Raw genomic sequence first — 19,304 nt, 5'->3', positions numbered from 1 at the left:
TGATAACTTTTATCTCAACTACATTTCTTCCATTCAAAAGATTTTAATTATTAATCTTAATTTAATAATTCGGGGTAGCAGACATACACTTACTCTAGGTGGTTGTGGTAATGATCAGCTTGATTTGTGATTTTTCGTTAAGTATCTTAAAAACTTTGCTCAGGTTTACTCACTGTCTAATGAGTTATGAAAAAGGTACCATACGAATTAACTTACACATTTGATGTAAACACTATAAAATATGGTTTCCTATTTGATTAAATTTATCATCTAAAATTACATTAGCACTAAATAATACAAATTTACATACCGGAAGGTGACTCGTTCAGAATAGATGATAATATCAGAAAGGTGGAAGCTTTTGGAAAAGGTTGGCAAACCCAGGAGTAGCACATGTTGAAAGCTAATAACGTCTTCAAATCCACATCTCCTGGGGCAAAGATGATATTGGTGTACTTGAATTTTCATTATCTACCGTATCTTGGATAGTGTTATCCCAACAACTTGACGAATGCTTCAGATTGGAACTACCATTGCATAACCAAAATAAAACTGACCCGAATGACTAGCCAAGTCTGTAAACAAACTCTTGCCAAAAGGATGCAGTTTCCTCAGGACAACACACAAAGATGCCACCAAGAATGGAGCTCAAGCTGTCGGTTCAGTAAATTCCAAATATAAAGTTATTCATGAACATTATGTACGGTAACGAACATATAAGTAAAAACATGGATGGTTAGGAATAAGTTAATAAAATATACACTAATTTCATGAAATTCAGGTTCTGGAAACACATGCAGAAAATTTACCCTTTTGCTCTTGACCAAATGCATTCATTTCAACTCTGTAATCAAACTACTTCTTTAGAAAGTACATTCCATCCCGAAGTTCTAACTTCTCCTCAGAGACCAGACCAGATAAAAAGCTTTGTAGTTGCTGGAGTGATTTGTCATATGGGGGATCAGCAATGCAAAACATCTGCAATAAAATCATGTAATTAAATCTATCTGATCATAGTATGAAATACTTATATAGGCATAAAACTGTTCTATTTATCAGGAATTATAAATTAAAAACCATTAATTACCTTGAGAGTATTGTGAATTCGATCTAATGCCATGCTACCAAAGTTTGTGAGCATCCCCATGATAAATTTCTGCAAAGAAGCTTCATCAGTTAGATATATTTTAATCTATGCATTGCACATCCCTTGCGTTTAAATGCCTCGACGAGATGCATAAATGAAAATACATGCGCACCCCAAAAGCCATCTTTGGCCAAAAATTATTTGTTCATATTGGCAAAACTAGGAATAACAAGCTGATGATGATGAAGAAGAACTGTATTTATTTATTCAAGGAACATTCATTCTCTAGAGTGTTTCTTCATTAAATATTTTCCCTGCCCTCATATTGATCAAGGACTGTGTTGTAAAAGATCGGTTAACAACATATATTACCCATCTAAGATTAAAATTTAAACAGCATATATTGCAAGGTTTCTCAATTCTAGGCAGTCAATTTTCTTATTGTTGGATAGTAATAGTAAGTGTAAGTCATAACTATCAACTGACCATTACTTTATCCCACTTACCTCATATACAGTCATTTCCTTAAGAAGTTGATTTTCTACAGAGGCCACAGATCTGTCCTCCTCCTCGTCACCTCCAAGAAGTTCCTGAGTACCAGCACTGGCTCCATTCTTACTTGTCTCAGCCATATTTTCCACAATGGTGTATACATGGTCAGAGGAATTTTCCCCTTGCGACTCTGTAATGATCCCCTGGGTACAAAAAAGACAGCAAGAGTATTTATTTTCAGCTTCACTACTAAGCTTCAGACTTCATGGTTTTAAAAGAGAAAATTCACAGCCGTGAAATTGTTCACAATTGAACAGCAAGTCATGTCATCGAAAAACTATAATCATCATGCCTAAATGAACTTCAGTGTTAAAGTAAAAAGTGTATTTTTTGTTATGAAAAAACCATCATAAGTTAGTCCACTCAAAAGAGATAATATTCATCCGTGCAAACTAAATATAATCGTGCTGCAAAGTAGTGATACCAAAAAGAAGAACAAGGAAATTTGCAGAAGTGGTCCTTCAGACCCACCTTGCTTATCCAGAAATTTATTCTCCGATTTAAAGCATCTGCAGGTATCCCAATAGCGGCAGCAAGGTCTTTAGCAGTCCAACTGAAAAAAAGAAATACAATATAATATTACTACTACACAACAGACTAAAGGTATGCAAAGATTGCTAAGGATACCTTGGTTGATCTTGAAATTTCATAATGATACATGCGTGAACAGGGGCTACTGTGAATTGCATTTCCCTATCTTGAAACTGCAACTCCAACTGAACCATAGAAAATGGTAATATTGGAGGAAATACAGAGGTAAAATAGTAAAATGTGAGAAAGGGGCATCATTATTCATCAAGTTCAGAAACTGTATCAAATATCCACAGACAGTAAATATAGAGCAACTAACCTTGATGGTTCCAAGACTTTTTTTCCACTGAAGCTTGCGAGGAGTTTTGATTTCACTAAATCTCTTTGCATAATCAGATAGGAGCTGGTCAACAGGTTCAGGCAGGTTAAGTGGCTCATCCTGTAAATTTCTTCAAAGTTAAAATAGTACAGACGCAGTTTTGCAGTACAGCAATGAAATCATTAAAAAAATCTAGATTGTCTTTTCTTTTTATGTTGAGAAAGGCTACATTATGTTTTATTTATCAGCAGGTAGATTGTGTTATCATAGTGTGCTTGGTTTGCGTTTCAAGCTCAACACAACTCAATTAAACAAAAAAATGATAGGCAAAGTTACCTGAACTTTCTAGACGAGAGAACTGAAACGTTATATCACAAATTTGAAATTGTTTAACTGCATGAAAATCAACACTAAAAAACCTGATTTTATTTATGTGTCTTTATTTTCTGATTTACCTTTTTAGAGAAAAAAATCAAAATTTGCTGCAAAAAATTGTTACATACGTCAGTAGTACATTTACGTTTGGAGAATATAAATTTGCCTCAGCATAATGATGATAACAATGAAAAAGACTGATAATAGCAGGAAAGATAGGGACAGAAAAAGGAATGTTTGATCATTTTTTATTTGCTTAAGATAAGATGAGGATAAACTATGTAAAAAACTGATTTGATTTACAATTTAAGGCATTATGGAACAAAGGGACCAACATAATTCCTGCATCTCAAGCAGAAGTGATCCTTAAACAGAAATTAATTGAAAGAAGTAATGAATCGTACCCCTAGAAAGTGAAGACTACATATAATAGTAAATAAATAATAATAATTATATTGAACAATAAGTTTTGGCACTTTCTTCAGAGGAAAAGCCTTATTGCTGAGCCTAAATATAATACAGTCTTATTGAGGAATAGATGTCGTGTGATGACATACATAAATCATTTATCTGCTCATTAACTAAAATTCAAAAGAATCAATAAAATAATTGTGTCCACAAACCTGTATTGGAGGCCAGAAATTAGAAGATATGATAGTGGCAGAAATTACATCCATGGATATTGCACTGTCTCCCACTTCAGTACCTGAGGGAGCATCACCAATTTGTTTGTGAAAAGGAACTAAAGATAAATAATAGTTAAAATTGTTGCTGGCAATAATCACAAACATGGGAAATATGAACTTGGAAATTACTTGTCTGAGGCAGCTGATTTATGGTAGCTTTAATGATACTGTTGGTTCGCTTTGAGCCAATTAGGTCATTGAGCATAATCTCACATTTCTGTAGGCTGCTCTCTCCAAAGTGTATCTGCAAAAACAAAGGCATTAATATATGTTTAGATAGCAATACAAAACATGAATGAATACATACAAAATAATAATATAATATTAACTCCACAACCTATCAAACAACCAGGTTTCATGAGTTTTTATTTGAATAAATACCTTCAGGAGTTCTAGAGTACGTATCTCTGAATCAATATCATAATCTGATTTATTTAGAAGTTTCTCAGCAAGCATAGTTCGATATTCATGAACTAATTGATCTTTTGAACCAATTATGCCAACAATCATCCCAAGTATGTCAACCTTCCTTTGGTTTCTGCTTCCCTTTAATGGGTCTGCTTCCACAGGGTCAGGTTGCCATCTGCTTGGAAAAGGCAATTAAAAGAAAGGTCATTTTATAATATGGCAGGCATATCAAATCAGAAAAAACAATTAAAAACAACTGATCATCATCCAGAACATGGATATACCGCATGGCATTGGTCCATGCTTGCCTATCATCACTGTTAAAATCATCATCAACACCAGCATTCTCTTGAATTTCCTCATCTCTGTTCAACTCTTCAAGAAGGCTATCTCCAGGATTTCCAGAGGAACTTGAATTTCCACCAGTTCCATCTGTCAGCATTGTTACTATGCACTTTATGGTATCCCTCCTTCCTCTTAAATAATCCCTTATGGGTTCACCAACTGCCTCAAGGAAAACACCTGCAGGATCTATTGTCCTAAGTGCTTTAATTGTTGAAACATATTGGTGTAAAATATCATTGGTTGATGCGCCTGCAGTAAGCAAGCGATATCGCAGTGCTGAAATAAACGATTCCACCAGCTTTGAATGTTGTCCAGTGTATTCAAGACACAGTTTTAAGTCTTCAATTGCAGGAGAGCTTCAAAAATTAGTAGAGAGAAAGAAAATAAATGATCAGAAGACATGACATGAACAAACAAGCCACAATCCAGTAAAGAGTGAATTAGTTAAGACAAGCCAAATGGCACAAGTGCTAAATGTTGGAGCTTGAAAGTTATTCAAAACCAAGGCAAGCATGGAACTGCAAGAAGAAAGAGTTGATAATCTAAATTCTAGATTCATTGTTCTGACAAACAGAAACAACTTCATTTCTGAAAGAAAATGTTAAATCCTAGAACAATTGTCAATGTCTCTGCTATGACTAGAAGCTATAACCACATATGTTTTAGGCAACGGTGTTGATCTAGCCATTCAATTTGTTAAAAAAAAAGAAAAGAAACCAAGAGGATAATTAATTTTCTAATAGAAAACTCAAAAGAAATAAAGAGAACTATAAATAAAGTACCTCTCAGGATAATCAACAATGATCTCGAATAATTTAGCTATTCTTAAATCTTGCAATGTTTCATATGCAAAATATTCCAGCCGCAACTTCCATCTCACTAGCCCTTCAGAGGGAGTATTAATTCCAGGACAGCACGAAGATGGCTGTGGCGCTAAAGGTGATTTCAAACCTGATGAAGTACTCTCATAACTAACTACATCACCAAGATAGACAAGAAGTGCATGCAGAAATTGGAGAGGAACAGCCTGAATGATACCAGTTATCAGCATACCGTGTTAGAATTGAGAGTGTACACTTCCCTAAATTGGCTACTATGGGTAGAATTAGAAAGTATATTTTATATAAAGTACAGTGACTGTCAAACTTTCAGAAATATATAAATAGGGTCTCAAAATAAGTTATTCCATTAATGACTTTGGAACTCGTATGCACTATGCAGATACATTTTATCTACTACACTTAATGCATATGAACATCGATATTTTAGTAAAGCACGTAATTAGGTTGTTCTTGTGAAAATAAATGATTGACCAAAGCAAAACATCATAATAAAATCTTATTTAATTGAATTCGTATAGATGTGGTATATGTAATGAAATTAGTATATATCATGAGGAAAGAAATCATGGTTATGTAAGAATTGAGATGCAACACGACTAATAAAGCAAAAAATCCTATTAAGAAAATAAGTGGAGTGAAACTTGTATGTGGCATAAAATTTTGACAAGACTGGATTTTGGAAATGTTTTTGGCTGGTTGGGCATCCTTTGACCAGTCTCTTTCATCAATTCCCAACATCTAAAAATGATAAATAGCTAAGTGTTATCTGAATGATGAAATGTACAACAATATTAATTATTACTATCTGATACAAAAATTTACATTTATAATGTAATTAGAGTCAAAATTAAGTGTCAATGTAATTATAAAACAACAACTGAAAATTATAGCATAATTAGCATGAAATTCTATATGCAAAACAAACCTGTATCCAGCTTTTAATAGATTGTAAAACAGAACTTCGATAATCATCACCAGCTACATCATTTACTTTTGCCTGCCATTCAGAAAGGAGAAAGCCAGATGTCATCCACAGATTACATTTACAAAGAGATACATAAGTAAAACAAAATGGTGAGAGCCAAATTGGTAAAATGAGATTCAGGAAAGCTGGAAAAGCCAGGACTTTGAATTTCAGAAACATCCTCACCTTCAGTAGTAAAAATATAGCAGAAGCATAAGCATCCTCCGCCATGGAAGTAAATCCAAGATTTCTAAGATCAAGAACAACCTTTCCAATGTTCTTCACCAGTCTACTGTTTTCCGAGAACCTATGGTCGTTATAGCACTCATCAACATCCATTTCACCAACCTTGTTGCATACTTTTCCTTTTTCATCTAAATCCATGCCATCCTTATTTTGAGATGCATCATCACAGAACTCTTCATCCATGATCGTACTTAACTCCTCCAGTTTTCTTTTAAAATACCAATGCAGTATAACTAAAAGTTGCAAACAGGAAAAAACATACAAGGCAAAAAGAAAAGAAAGCGGTAAGCTCCTTAAAAAAGATCAAATAAGAGAAATTGATACGAAGAGGAAACACAGTAACTGTATTTTTAATAAGCAGAGCTTTCAAGCAACTAAAATGTTCTCACAAACGTCAAAAAAGGACATGGCTTCTCAAAAGTGAGTAACTCACTTTTACAAGGTAAAGTAACAAATTTCAATCGTTGGTTCATGGATATATTTGGAACATCAACCATTATTTTTTTTATCAATGACAGAGATTACTTATCTACTCATACTCAGTTATTCACTTTAAAAGACCCAAATCACATAGATCAAGAGCTCAAAATATTGCATTAGGAACTAACCTATGTAAACCAGTATAGTAGTGCTAACCATATCAAACTTTGATGTAAAAGTATACATACGAAGAAAACCACGAGATTAGTAAAAAAGCATTCATAACTAAAGCTATCAGTTTGCTTAAACAAACCCTCGTTAACCTATTAAAAAGTAACAAACTGCAAACAAACCGGGGAAATGCCGAGGAAGTGTGGCCATAAGAACAGAAGAGACAATCCATTGATACTTAGAAGTAAGGTAATTTCTTTCTCCTTCAAAATCATGTTTATCCTCTAACATCTGGTCCTGGTAAGATTGCAAACCATGCACCAACATCAAAAGACACTTCTCCTGATACTGTTTCTCCAAAGTAACCTCTTCCAAAGCATTATACAACACATTCTGAATTTCATCCTCGTCAATCTGGTTCAACAATTCATACAGCAGAACTAAACACCCACCACAACGAAAAAAAGAAAAAGGAAAAAAGAAGTAAAGTAAGGATAAAGAAAACTAACATCAAGATCATCATTCTTGTTCAAACCCGCAACATGAGAGTAGGGATCAAAATGGCGCCAAAATCTTGATGCCCCATTTCGTTCAAAAGTCTCCTGCAACCAAAAGAGTCGATAAATTTTCAAACTTTGGACCACTGTTGGTGAAATAAATTGTTGGGTACCTCGAGGACTCGAAGAAAGTGGTCTTGAACGAGGGAATGGAGACGGTGTTTGCAGAGGGCGTGAACGTGAGAAACGAAGTCGGGACCGACGGAGAGATCGCCGTTCCCGGTGAGAAGGGATTGCGTTGCGTCGCAGAAGCCATTGTAGCTGCCGATGATTTCGTGAAGAGAATCCTCAGATAGGGAATCCAAAATTGCAGGGTTGAAGAAACAAGAGTTTGGTTCCTCCATGGCCTTGGGAATTATGAGTCAGTGAACTAAACTAAAAAATGCTCACTGATGCAAATTTTTCAAGTTGAGAACATAAAGAATCAAAATTGAAGATATTTTATACCAAGTTTCGCTCTTTAAGTGGAATTGTAAATGTTATAATAAAAATGTAGTTGTTTTCACATACTTTACAAATTCTAAATTTTTCGAATGTCTTAGGAAATTTTTTTTAAGTATTCCAAACTTATAAATGTAGTCGTCCTTCTCGTAAGTGTTAATGTTCTGGAAAGATTGGTAATCGGTAAATTTTCACATTCTAGGAAATTTAAATCCTAGAATTTGTGAACCTTAAAAAATGAATAAGTTATACTGTAAATAAAATATTCTCATAAATGTTTATAGTTTTTTAAAATATGTATTATTTTTATCAATAATAGTTAGCTTATTGTCATTTTAAATGTTTTAATGAGTAAAATATCATGTTACTAAATACTATAAGTTATTAAGTGATTTTTTACTCTTTTAATAATAATAACACATTTGTAATTTTGAAAAGTCTAAAGAATTGTTCAAAACTTTTAGAAATAAAAACAAAATTTTATAATTTTATAAAGACAAAATATTATTTATATATATATATATATATATATATATATATATATATATATATATATTATCCTAAAAATATCAATACATATTGCTCTTCATTATAAGAGTGAGAAATGAAGATTTCTAATTTTACAATAATAAAAACCGAGTGCTACCCTTAATTTATTTTTTTAATTAAAACTACTCATTATTATGTGGCGTAAAAGATTAAAATACTTAAAGTTTATTCCAAAAATAAATAAATATGTTAAGCATTGTTCCATAATTGCATGAGGTAAAGAGTCATGTAAAAATTGGGAAATTTTGAGATTATTTCAGCAATTTTTTAACTTTTATAATGCTGACGATGAAGAATTTATTGGATACACTCCCGGGGTTTTACTCCCTTGTCTTTTCAATTTATCTTAAATAACAGGAAATAACAATTCTGAAATTAAATAAAATTCATTCGGTTTTGTTTTTTAAAAGAATATAAAATCATGATAATAGTTTTTTTTTCATACTATTTTCTACATAAGCCTTAATTAGTAGGAAATGACGGTTTTTTATTGTATAATTATTAATATTAATATAAAAAATAAAAATATCCGGTCCAAACTGGATGAGGATTTTTGTCATATGGGCCTTGTATCCAAAAAGCCCAACAAGCAAGGTTATTGAGTATTTCAATGCTATAACAAAAAGTATATAATATAAAATAAAAGTGATACATTATACTTTATTATTTTAACTATAGTATTAATATATATATTAAGTTCCCATTTGCATTGTAAAATAACATAATATAATACCCAAAATAAAATAAAAATATTGTCCACTGTAACGGTAATCGAGAGTTATGAACTAAAAAGACAAAATATCAACACCTAAAACAAACATTAAATTTGGTGATTATAATTTTATTTTGAGTTAGCAAACAAACTCAATTCAATATGAGTTAACCCTGACCTTATTTTTATTTAATGGGATAAATTTTTTCTCTCATCTCATTCTTATAGGAAACAACGTCCTTGCTTGTTATTTATTTTTCAAAATACTAATTCAATATTTTTTATTAAAAATAAAAATTACAATAAAAAAGTATAATAATATAAAGTATTCAATATCAAAATAATATACTTTTTTTAATATTAAATATTGATAAAAAAATTATAATTACATAAATATAAAATAAGAATATTAAATAATAATTAAGTAAATTTATATGAAAAAAAATCAAACATGTATTATAAATAAATTAAGAAATTAAAAATCAAATAAAAGTAGATGAATTTTTCAAATTAACTAATAAATTATAAATATTTTAATAAAAAATTACTCATATTTATATCTATATTTAATCAATATGAAAATTTAAAAGGATTTAAAGAATAAAAAATAAATAAACGGTTTCATTTGTGATGGTTATCAGATACTTGTTCCAGTTGTGCATGGTAGTTGCCCACTAAGTATTCCAATTATTTCAACTTGAAAACACCAACCAAAGTTGACGTAGATGTAGTGGTCAAGTCTACTTTTTCATTTGTCAACCAAACTAAGAATTAGCAGAAAATGAAGTTAGCTTCAATTATTATATTCTGTGTTTTTGGAGGAAGGATTTTAACGATTCCAAAAAATTAAAATATTTAATAATTGAATTATAAGTAATTAAATTCTTCTTACTTTATAAATAATTAGTTTACAAATAATTAGTTTAGATGAAGTAATTAAAAAATAATAATTTTTAATTTTTTTATTTGAATAAAGTAATTTAATTTTTATTTTATGATAGATTAAATTTTATTTTTGAGTTCAACTTAACTTAATTCGGTCTTTTATTTGACACGATTCGTCTTAACTTTTGATTCAAGTTTATTCAAGTCAATTTGACTTTAATTGGTTCGACTTAGACCAATTCAAGTCGATTCAACCTTTACACAATGTAAATTGATCTGACATCAATTAATTTGAATTGATTCAGCTGGAGTTGACTCAACTCAACCTTTAATTACAGTATATTAGTTTAAATCTTATGTTTAGATAAACTCGACTCGACCCTCGACTCGAACTGATTTGGCTAGATCTTCAAATAGGGTCGACTTAACAAAGAGTCATGTCATTTGGACCTTCGACTCGACCTTCAATCCAATATGACTAGGCTCAACTTGCGTCATGGGTCGACTAGGCTCAACCTTCAGCTCGGACCGACTCATCTTTGAGTCATCTCGTTGTGACCTTCGTCCAAGACTAACTTGGCTCGACTTTCGGTCCAGGCTGACTTTGTTGTATCTCAACCTTCGGCTTGGGTCGACTCAGTCGACCTACGATCTTGGTAGACTCGACTTGGCTTGGCATGATTCAGCTCGACCTGCAACCCGGGCCCACTTGACTTGACCTTATGCCCGAACCAACTCATTTCAACATTCTTCCTAGACCGACTTGATATTTTGGACTTGTAGACTTTTTTGGTCCTAACGAGTGAGTAATTTCACAACTGTATAATTTCAATTTTTTTATTTTTAAATAAATTTCAAATTCTACTATTTTAGTTGTTTAAAATACTTTTCTAATATTCGTCAATTTTTTTTTAATTTCCTCATTCAAGCATGTAATTTTTTTTGAAAGAAATTCAAAATTTTCAAATAAATAAATTATTCTCTTAATTTGTTTCATCCAAATACATAACTATAATTTTTTCAATCTTTTATTTATTGGTTATCCAAACTCTAAATTATGGTCACCAGAAGAGGTAGAGTGGTTTGTGTGAAGTAAAACTTTATGCAAAAATTTAATTGTAGAAGATAATGACTCTTGAATCGCACCAAAATGTGTTATAGATAGGTTTTGCAATTTAATGAATATGAGGATGATGTTGTAATTGGGTTATTAGAATGAATAGTAAGTTTTTAGATATTCATGGATGGTAAAGGAAAGAGGGTAGCTAGGTTAGGAAAGTTGGATGTGTAGTGAGTTCTCATTCTAAAAGAATTGATTGGGTTGAGCATTCAAGCAACCACGCCCTATGATCCATTTTCAAGATTCATAGTGCTAATGTTTTGTAACATGTCATAGACATAATCACAATTTGTTGATACATTTTCATCCTAAAAAAATATAGGTTATGAAAATGAACATAATTTATTTTCGAAAAATACATATTAACTGAATGAAATATTCAACATTTATTTTCAAGCAGCTAAAAGCTCTTTTATATTTCTGGCCTTTAATTTATGCATCAAAAGAACAAGACAAACTGATAAAAAGAAACAAGACAAAAGATTATATTAACTTTTACTTAATTTTATATGAACAACTAACAAAATGCTTTTCTCTTATCACATTTAGATATTTATCTCTGTATAGTTTTTTTTTTACCTTATTAACCTTTACAATCCAATATTCCCAAGTGACTTTCTATATTTCAACAATGTACATGTAAATTGATTTAACATTCTTTTACAGGTTATTTTACATTTTCGAAGTAGTGCCTTTTAACATTAATTCACAGTTAATAATGTAACATTCATAATTACATAGTTTATTCATGTTTAATATATTCGTTTTATTTTTTATTAAAAACGTTTTTCCGTTAAAAATATATTAAATTAGAAAAACAACATTATGATATATATTCTGTATAATATTTAAAGTGAGTGTATTATTTTATAAATTTAAAATCTTTGACATGTAAAATAAAAAAAAAGTATTAATTAAATATTAAAAAATAACACTACGGTTTTTTAAATGACTGTTAATTTTTATTTAAAAAGTATGAGAATGAAATTAAACATTATAACACGTTAACAACTATTGTAACGTTAATAATATTATTATCATAAGTATTTTTAATACGGGGAAGTAAAGTACTCACATAACTTATGTAAAAACGCGTAGACTTTTCTAAACACGTATGATTTGCTAAAAATGAATATGAGAAAAATGAGTTATTAAGTATTAAAATAAATTAAATATACTTTAGTCCTCACGAAATTAGTATGTACTGATTTTAGCTTTTATACATTTTTTTTCCGTCTTGATACAATTTGAGATTCATATTTTAATCTTTGTAAAAATATGAATTCTTTTGGTCTCTTTAAAATGTGTTCTCTTATTTCCATCATTTTAAACTTTTTAGATTACTAATTTAAACTAATATTGATTTTAAGACATCGATATATTATTTATTTTATTGATTTTAAGGATTGTTTTAAATTATCGTATGTTAGATATTGTATTATAATATTAATATGTGCTACTTTACTTAAAATAAATATTAATTTTTTATGTTTAACTCGTAAACCGTTAATTAATTTCATATACTATCGAAGACAAAAATCATATTTTATCAAAGACAACTTAAAACAGTAAATAAAAAAATAAAAAAAAACAAAACTTTAACTTAAAAAAAAAAGGATTCGTTTTTTCTCGTGGGATTATGCCTCCCTCGTGATCTTATTGCATTGTTTTTTTTTTATCATAAGATATGTAACATCCCAAAAAAAAATATATTTATGACAATCATATATTAATAATATTTGAGCACTTTAATCATATGAATAAAAAAAACATATATAAACAAATTTCAAATGTGTAATTATAGATCATGTCCAAATAACTTCAATTTAAGAAAATAAAAAGAATAAATTTATTACAAAAAATTGAGTGTTGTCATAAATACACCACATTACAAAATATAAAATCTTATATATCACATCAAATAATTTTATACTTTGTCTATTTCTGTAATTTCTAACCGTCTATCATTATTATTATCATTTGGAGGTTGTTTGTTTACACCATAAAAATGATTATCACAAAACTACAAATAACCAACCAACAAATAAAGAGGATAAGTTAATGTTAACATGAACATACATCAACATTATATAACTAAATATCCCAATATAACAAAAACACAACATTTAATGATAAAAAAATAGTTTATAAATCAATATCTCAATGCAACCAAAACACAACATTTAATGATTCAATCATCAAACCATTTGCACACAAATACATAAGCATAATATAATACTAGACTCAATATCTAATATAATACTATACTGAATATCAAGATTTATGCATCGACTTGAACGCAATAAGTCTTGCACTTGTCATAAAACTTTCCAATGGATTGCAGAAACAACACTTTGGCTCCACTTGGCTTAACAACCAATCAAATTCCTCTTAACATGGTAAGATAACTTATGACATTGTCAGGTGAGGGGTTTCACTCTTAATCCCGCCACAAGAACCTTCTTCAACTCTTATCACGTAGACTATGACACTCTATATAAGTTTGTAATCTTAGTAGAGTTTGACCAACACACATCCTTACTCAATGCATAATACTAAGAGATGAAATTTTGAGAGGGATGTTAATGAAAGAATATGGACATTTAGGAAGAAAATTGTTTGAAGATGAAGGAAAACAAGAGAATAAGGAATGACTGAGACGATGAATGAAATTAAATGAAATTATGTGATGTTAGATGATGCATTGAGAGGAATTTCGAATAAAGTATCTTGAATCAGTTAGTATCAAACCTATGTATAAGAAAATAACTACTCGTGAGAGTCATATGAGATTCTTACAATCCGGAGCTTCAATATGAAAAAGGTTTGAATCTTACATATACAAGGAATTTACCCTTGTCATACTTGAGAGGGATTAATGTCTCAATGTGAAATTATAATTATAACTTTTAAGAGGCTGAAATGAATTATGATAAGTACATAGTCTTTGAATTTCTTAATATACTAATCATTTATAAGTAGAGTCAAATGTTTATATTATAAATGAACCACGAAGGTTATGTTGTGATGTTTGAGTCTAGAGGACTATATATATTATAATAGACATTTAATTATTGATGTTAAATATTGATTTTGAAGTTGATGATAAATTTCGTTTGCACTCTAATTTTTATTGTTGAATCATATTTATGATAGAAATGAGAAAAGCGTGGTAAATGATAGACTATGAAACTTGTTTGTAGAATAACTATATATGTTTGATGATAAATATTAACTTCAAGATGATTATTGAAATAATATACTGAGTATTGCTTAATTTACACGAGCTTACTTTTGCTATTAAATATTATGTTTTATGTTAAGAATGATTATCAGGAAATAAAAATATTATATTATTTAATATTATTCAAATATTTGTAATTTTTATATACAGTATTATATAACAAGACTGCCTAATAAATAAATATTTAGTGAATATATTAAATATCTTAATGCTTTGCTTTATTTATTTCGAGCTCTTAAAGTAAAATAAATTGTTTACCCGTACATTTGACAAGTTTATAATATTATAGTCCAATATTAATTTATGAGATTTTGAATCTGTACCAGCAACATTCATTACCAAAACCTGTATTAAAAGATTCTCTGAGCGTTTATTAAGGCCAGCGTGTGGCACTACAATCCATTTTTTATTTATTTATTAATGTGTGTCATTTAAGACTACCAATTCAAACTCAATTATTATCACTTTTTTAATTTTACGGATTTTGAATTATTATTACTTATCATAATAGAACCTACACCTTTATTTCAATCTTCTTTTCATGTTTATATATTTTTGTTTTAAAATCTGAATAGAAACAATCAACCAACCAAACACGTCGTTAAAAGATGGAAAGATAAAATGCACGCCAAAACGCTCCTTTGAAAAACAATGCCTTACCCCCACACATTTGAAAATGACATAATATTTTTCCTATTTGTAGAGAAAAAAACAAAAAACAAAATAAAATCCCAACGACCACAAGAGAGGAAAGGAAAAGTTTAAGGGAATTTTAACAATGTCATAAAGTCTTGCTTTTAAAAAGAGCATATATATATTTATTGTGCTAAAATATAAAATTATTTTGGCTTGATTGAGTTTTATTCTAAAATTTTTGAGTTCTTTTAATTTTGGTCTATATTATTATTTTTTAGTTTATACTCTCTTAGATGGATTAAAAAGTATATTTTTTACACGAAAACTACATGAATATCGAATTTTGTCCGTTCTTGTCCGTAAGCATACTTTTAAAACACTTTTAACAAATGTCCAACTCATACACTTGTCGTTTTTAGATGAAAGTAGAAGTATGCAAGTTTTATTCATTCATTGTGAATTAAAAATTAAAAAAAAAAAGTTGGAGAAGAGTTAGGGACCAAAAGTTGCAAGAGAGAAAAATTGTGAATTTCATCAAAATTTACGAGTTTATAAGGTATATGTAATTTGACAATTGATTGTAAGTTGTTGTCAACATATTTTTCACAGTAACACATTAATGTATACCATTTTTTTTATATAATTTAACGAACTACTTTAATAAATAAAATAGGAGAAATAACATCTATTTATCGTCCGGAAGTTATAAATTATATTGCTGTTTTCTTATACAATTTTTATTTATATATATATATATATTATGTTATTTATAAAAATATTTCAAATGTATAACACAATAATATGAAAACAATTTATGTTTGAAAAATTTGTATGTATCATACTCGTACAATATCTCGTTGCTGTTTTCTAGGTGTAATATTTTAACATCTAATTGATTATTCAAGTGATGATTTGTGTTACTTGCAATAACATTAAGTTTAACAAGTGACTTAAGCAATAAGATCAGTCACCTCAAATTAATTTTAAAAATATTTAGTAATAAAGCCATAGATTGATATTTAAGTAAGATATTTTTTTGTCCTTTGTAACTCTCATCCTTTAGCCACTCACAAAAAAATTATATTTGACTTTCCTAAAAATAATTAAGTATTTAATTATTATCTAAAATGTAAAAAGAAATACGCATGTATTAAACAAGTAATCAATTAATTATAAAGAAAACTGGAAGAAAAACGTAATAACAAAATCCAGTATATTATACAAATATAGAAGAAAGAAAATCTAGAAATATTAAGATTTGAACAAAAAAGTGTGTAATATTTTTTTAAGACGGAAAGGAATGATTAGAATGTGTCCACGTTAAGACAGAGTGAGAGAAAGAGAAGAAAGTTGAAAACAAAGTCCCAAAACGGCTCATTCAGCTTATTAACAAGATTGCATCATCAAGACGGTGCCGTTTTGTTACATCCAACCACAGACGGCCACGTGGTTGGTGACACGCTAAGACATGACTACGCGGTTTCGCTGTTATCTTTGTTCCACGCGACACATGACCTTGCCGTCGCCCCTGCCCCCTCTCTCTCTTCCATGGAAACTCCCACATAGAGACACATGAACCATTCCTCGTAGTCTCTGACTCCTTTCTTCTTATCTTCTTTTTTTCCCTCCTCCTTTTCGGATTCTTAGACAGTTTCTTTCTACGAGAATCTGGTCCAAAAATTTGAATCCTGCTTGCGGATCCGTTCGGTTCCTTCGAGATCTACTTCACGATGATGTCTTCTGGGACATCCTCGTACTGGTGCTACCGCTGCAGCCGCTTCGTCCGCGTTTTCCGCCAGGATGCCGTGGTCTGTCCCGACTGCGACGGCGGATTCATCGAAGAAATCGAACACCCGCCGCGCTCAGTCCACCTCGATCCTCGCCGCCGCCGCTTCCCAGCCGCCGCCATGTACATGATCGGTCAGCGCCCTGCCTCCGACAACGCTGCCCGTCCTGCCCTGCGCCGCACCCGCCGCAACGGTGGTGACCGCTCCCCTTTCAACCCCGTTATCGTCCTCCGCGGCAGCGCAGCTGCCACCTCCGCTACAAGCGAGGAGGAAAGTCGAGGCTTTGAGCTGTTCTACGACGATGGTGCCGGTTCTGGGCTGAGACCCTTGCCTCCGAGCATGTCAGAGTTTCTACTCGGATCTGGATTCGATAGGCTTCTGGAGCAACTCTCTCAGATTGAGATCAACGGTATTGGAAGGTACGAGCACCCTCCTGCGTCAAAAGCAGCCATAGATTCGTTACCAACCATCGAAATTGATGACACTCACTTAGCCATGGAATCACACTGTGCGGTGTGCAAAGAAGCTTTTGAATTAGGTACCGCGGTGAGGGAAATGCCGTGTAAGCATATATATCACCCTGAGTGCATCTTACCATGGCTCGCACTCCACAATTCTTGTCCTGTTTGTCGCCATGAGTTACCTGCGGATTCCTCAGACGCAAATTCAAATGCGAATTCAAATCCACCACAAAATGTTGGGTTGAACGAGGAAGAGAATGTGGGGTTGACGATTTGGAGGTTGCCCGGTGGAGGGTTTGCTGTAGGGAGATTTTCCGGTGGGAGAAGAGGTGCTGAGAGGGAGCTTCCTGTGGTGTATACCGAAATGGATGGAGGGTTTAACAATGGAGGTGAGCCTAGGAGGATTTCATGGTCTTCTAGAGGGAACAGAGGAAGAGAGAGTGGAGGATTGAACCGTTTTTTCCGCAATTTGTTTGGTTGCTTCAGAGGTGGGGTTGGAAGTAGTGGTTCTAGTACTACACAGCGATCTGCTTCTAGTAGAGAGTCTATGAGAGCGAGTTCGTCTCGTTCTAGTATGGATCCTTCTCCGCGATCGCGTAGGACTTGGTCTATGGATGTAAACAGTGGGATGAGAGCATGGTAGTAGTAAAGGAAGAGAAGAAGGTAAGTTAGAGTGTATAAAAGCTCTCAACTTTTTTTCTCTGGATTCCCCTTTATCATTGTCAAAATGTACATAATGATATTGGTTGAGAGTCCTCAAGGATTCAATGCAAGCATGGAGTCTAGTGATTGATTCTCACATTTTCTTTGATGGGGAAGTGTTATGTTAAGAATAGGGCATAGGGATAGGGAGTGACAGCAATTGTTGAAAGTCAAAACCATGGAGGAACCAGACTGAAGTAGGGGCTTTGGAGCTGTCAAGTGTTTGTGTATCTTTGGAATTTTTGGGGTGAGGGGATATGATATGGTGATGATGCATGATCTTGAACTTCGTTTTACTTTGATAATGAAATGAAGCACCTTCTACTGTTTTTATTCCATGTTTTTATCTTTCTGGTCACAGTGATACGTCAGTTTATGTTCCTTCAAATTCATTGTTCATTGTGTCCCCCATTGTCATTGGCTTTTAATTTTCAGCGTACTGCTGTCTCAAATTGATTGTGTTCTTGATGATAACTAAGATTACTGGTCAGCTACATCACTTTCTCCACTACAATATATTATTTTTCCTTCTGCATTACTACATTGTGTGGAATTGATTGTTTTTGTCTCCTTCTGCATTACTCTCTGTTTTAATGATCAGTTAAAGTAAGAAGACACATTCTTGAATTTTTTTCATGACAATTCTGGGTGAAACTAACTCGTGATTCACAGTTATTTTTACGGTACACATCATTCTCTTTAGCTATCATTATGGTGAGTGTTTTAACTTTTGAATAAAGTTTCTCATCTGTATCATGCACAACTTGTTACCATTACAGTTAACAATGTTCATGAATCTATTAGGCTATTTGGTACAAATTTTAAGGTCATGTAAATATTGTGCTTTTTTATCTAATGGCATTCCAGGAAGTTAACTGTGATCCTTTGCTAACATCTCTGAATTCGTACTGTTTTGGATCATTGAGGAGTTGGCTCTGTATTTTGAGCATGGACATTTACCAATTATCATGAAAATAGCATTGCCAACTCAGGAAAGCTAATTACCTTTCTTACTTTTATATTAACCTAAAAAAATTCAAAGTTCCCCAATCGCACATTCCTCTTATTATCATCTAAACAATTCAAATCGCTATTTAAGTTGAGAAATCGGTTATACAATCTCATTTTTTTAAAATGATTGTTGTAAAATAAAATTAAAATTAAAAGATGATAAATAAAATAGGGAAGATTTATTTCAAAATGATTGTGCTGGTTTTATTGTTTTTAATGCTGCATGTTGATATAATGAGAACTAGCGAAAGCA

At 31.5% G+C, this 19,304-nt stretch overlaps 2 protein-coding genes across 2 annotated transcripts; one reads left to right on the top strand and one right to left on the bottom strand.

The window, feature by feature from the left end:
- Positions 1-146: 146 nt before the first annotated feature.
- LOC114192755 (anaphase-promoting complex subunit 2) lies at positions 147-7,915 on the bottom strand. Its single transcript, XM_028082565.1, has 17 exons — positions 7,617-7,915; positions 7,456-7,548; positions 7,129-7,360; positions 6,296-6,588; positions 6,071-6,142; positions 5,086-5,330; positions 4,243-4,659; positions 3,932-4,133; positions 3,680-3,794; positions 3,488-3,570; positions 2,490-2,609; positions 2,267-2,355; positions 2,111-2,192; positions 1,594-1,782; positions 1,088-1,156; positions 810-978; positions 147-653 (listed from the first exon to the last, which is right to left on the bottom strand). Exons 1-16 carry the CDS (start codon positions 7,845-7,847, stop codon positions 856-858), a joined length of 2,655 nt encoding a protein of 884 aa, XP_027938366.1. The 5' UTR covers positions 7,848-7,915; the 3' UTR covers positions 147-653; positions 810-855.
- Positions 7,916-16,586: 8,671 nt separating this feature from the next.
- Positions 16,587-18,578, top strand: LOC114185447 (probable E3 ubiquitin-protein ligase RHC2A). Its single transcript, XM_028073173.1, has one exon. It carries the CDS (start codon positions 16,821-16,823, stop codon positions 17,979-17,981), a length of 1,161 nt encoding a protein of 386 aa, XP_027928974.1. The 5' UTR covers positions 16,587-16,820; the 3' UTR covers positions 17,982-18,578.
- Positions 18,579-19,304: the final 726 nt, after the last annotated feature.

Source organism: Vigna unguiculata, chromosome 1 (assembly GCF_004118075.2).
Source record: "Vigna unguiculata cultivar IT97K-499-35 chromosome 1, ASM411807v1, whole genome shotgun sequence".
Lineage (NCBI taxonomy): Eukaryota > Viridiplantae > Streptophyta > Magnoliopsida > Fabales > Fabaceae > Vigna > Vigna unguiculata.
This window is presented reverse-complemented; position numbering and strand designations above follow the sequence as displayed.

Coding starts and splice junctions, on each gene's coding strand:
- LOC114192755 (XM_028082565.1), bottom strand. CDS start 7,847: ATGGAGGAACCAAACTCTTGTTTCTTCAACCCTGCAATTTTGGATTCC. Junction 6,143..6,295: donor CTATATTTTTACTACTGAAG/GTGAGGATGTTT, acceptor TCTGAATGGCAG/GCAAAAGTAAATGATGTAGC. Junction 1,157..1,593: donor AGGAAATGACTGTATATGAG/GTAAGTGGGATA, acceptor GCTTCTTTGCAG/AAATTTATCATGGGGATGCT.
- LOC114185447 (XM_028073173.1), top strand. CDS start 16,821: ATGATGTCTTCTGGGACATCCTCGTACTGGTGCTACCGCTGCAGCCGC.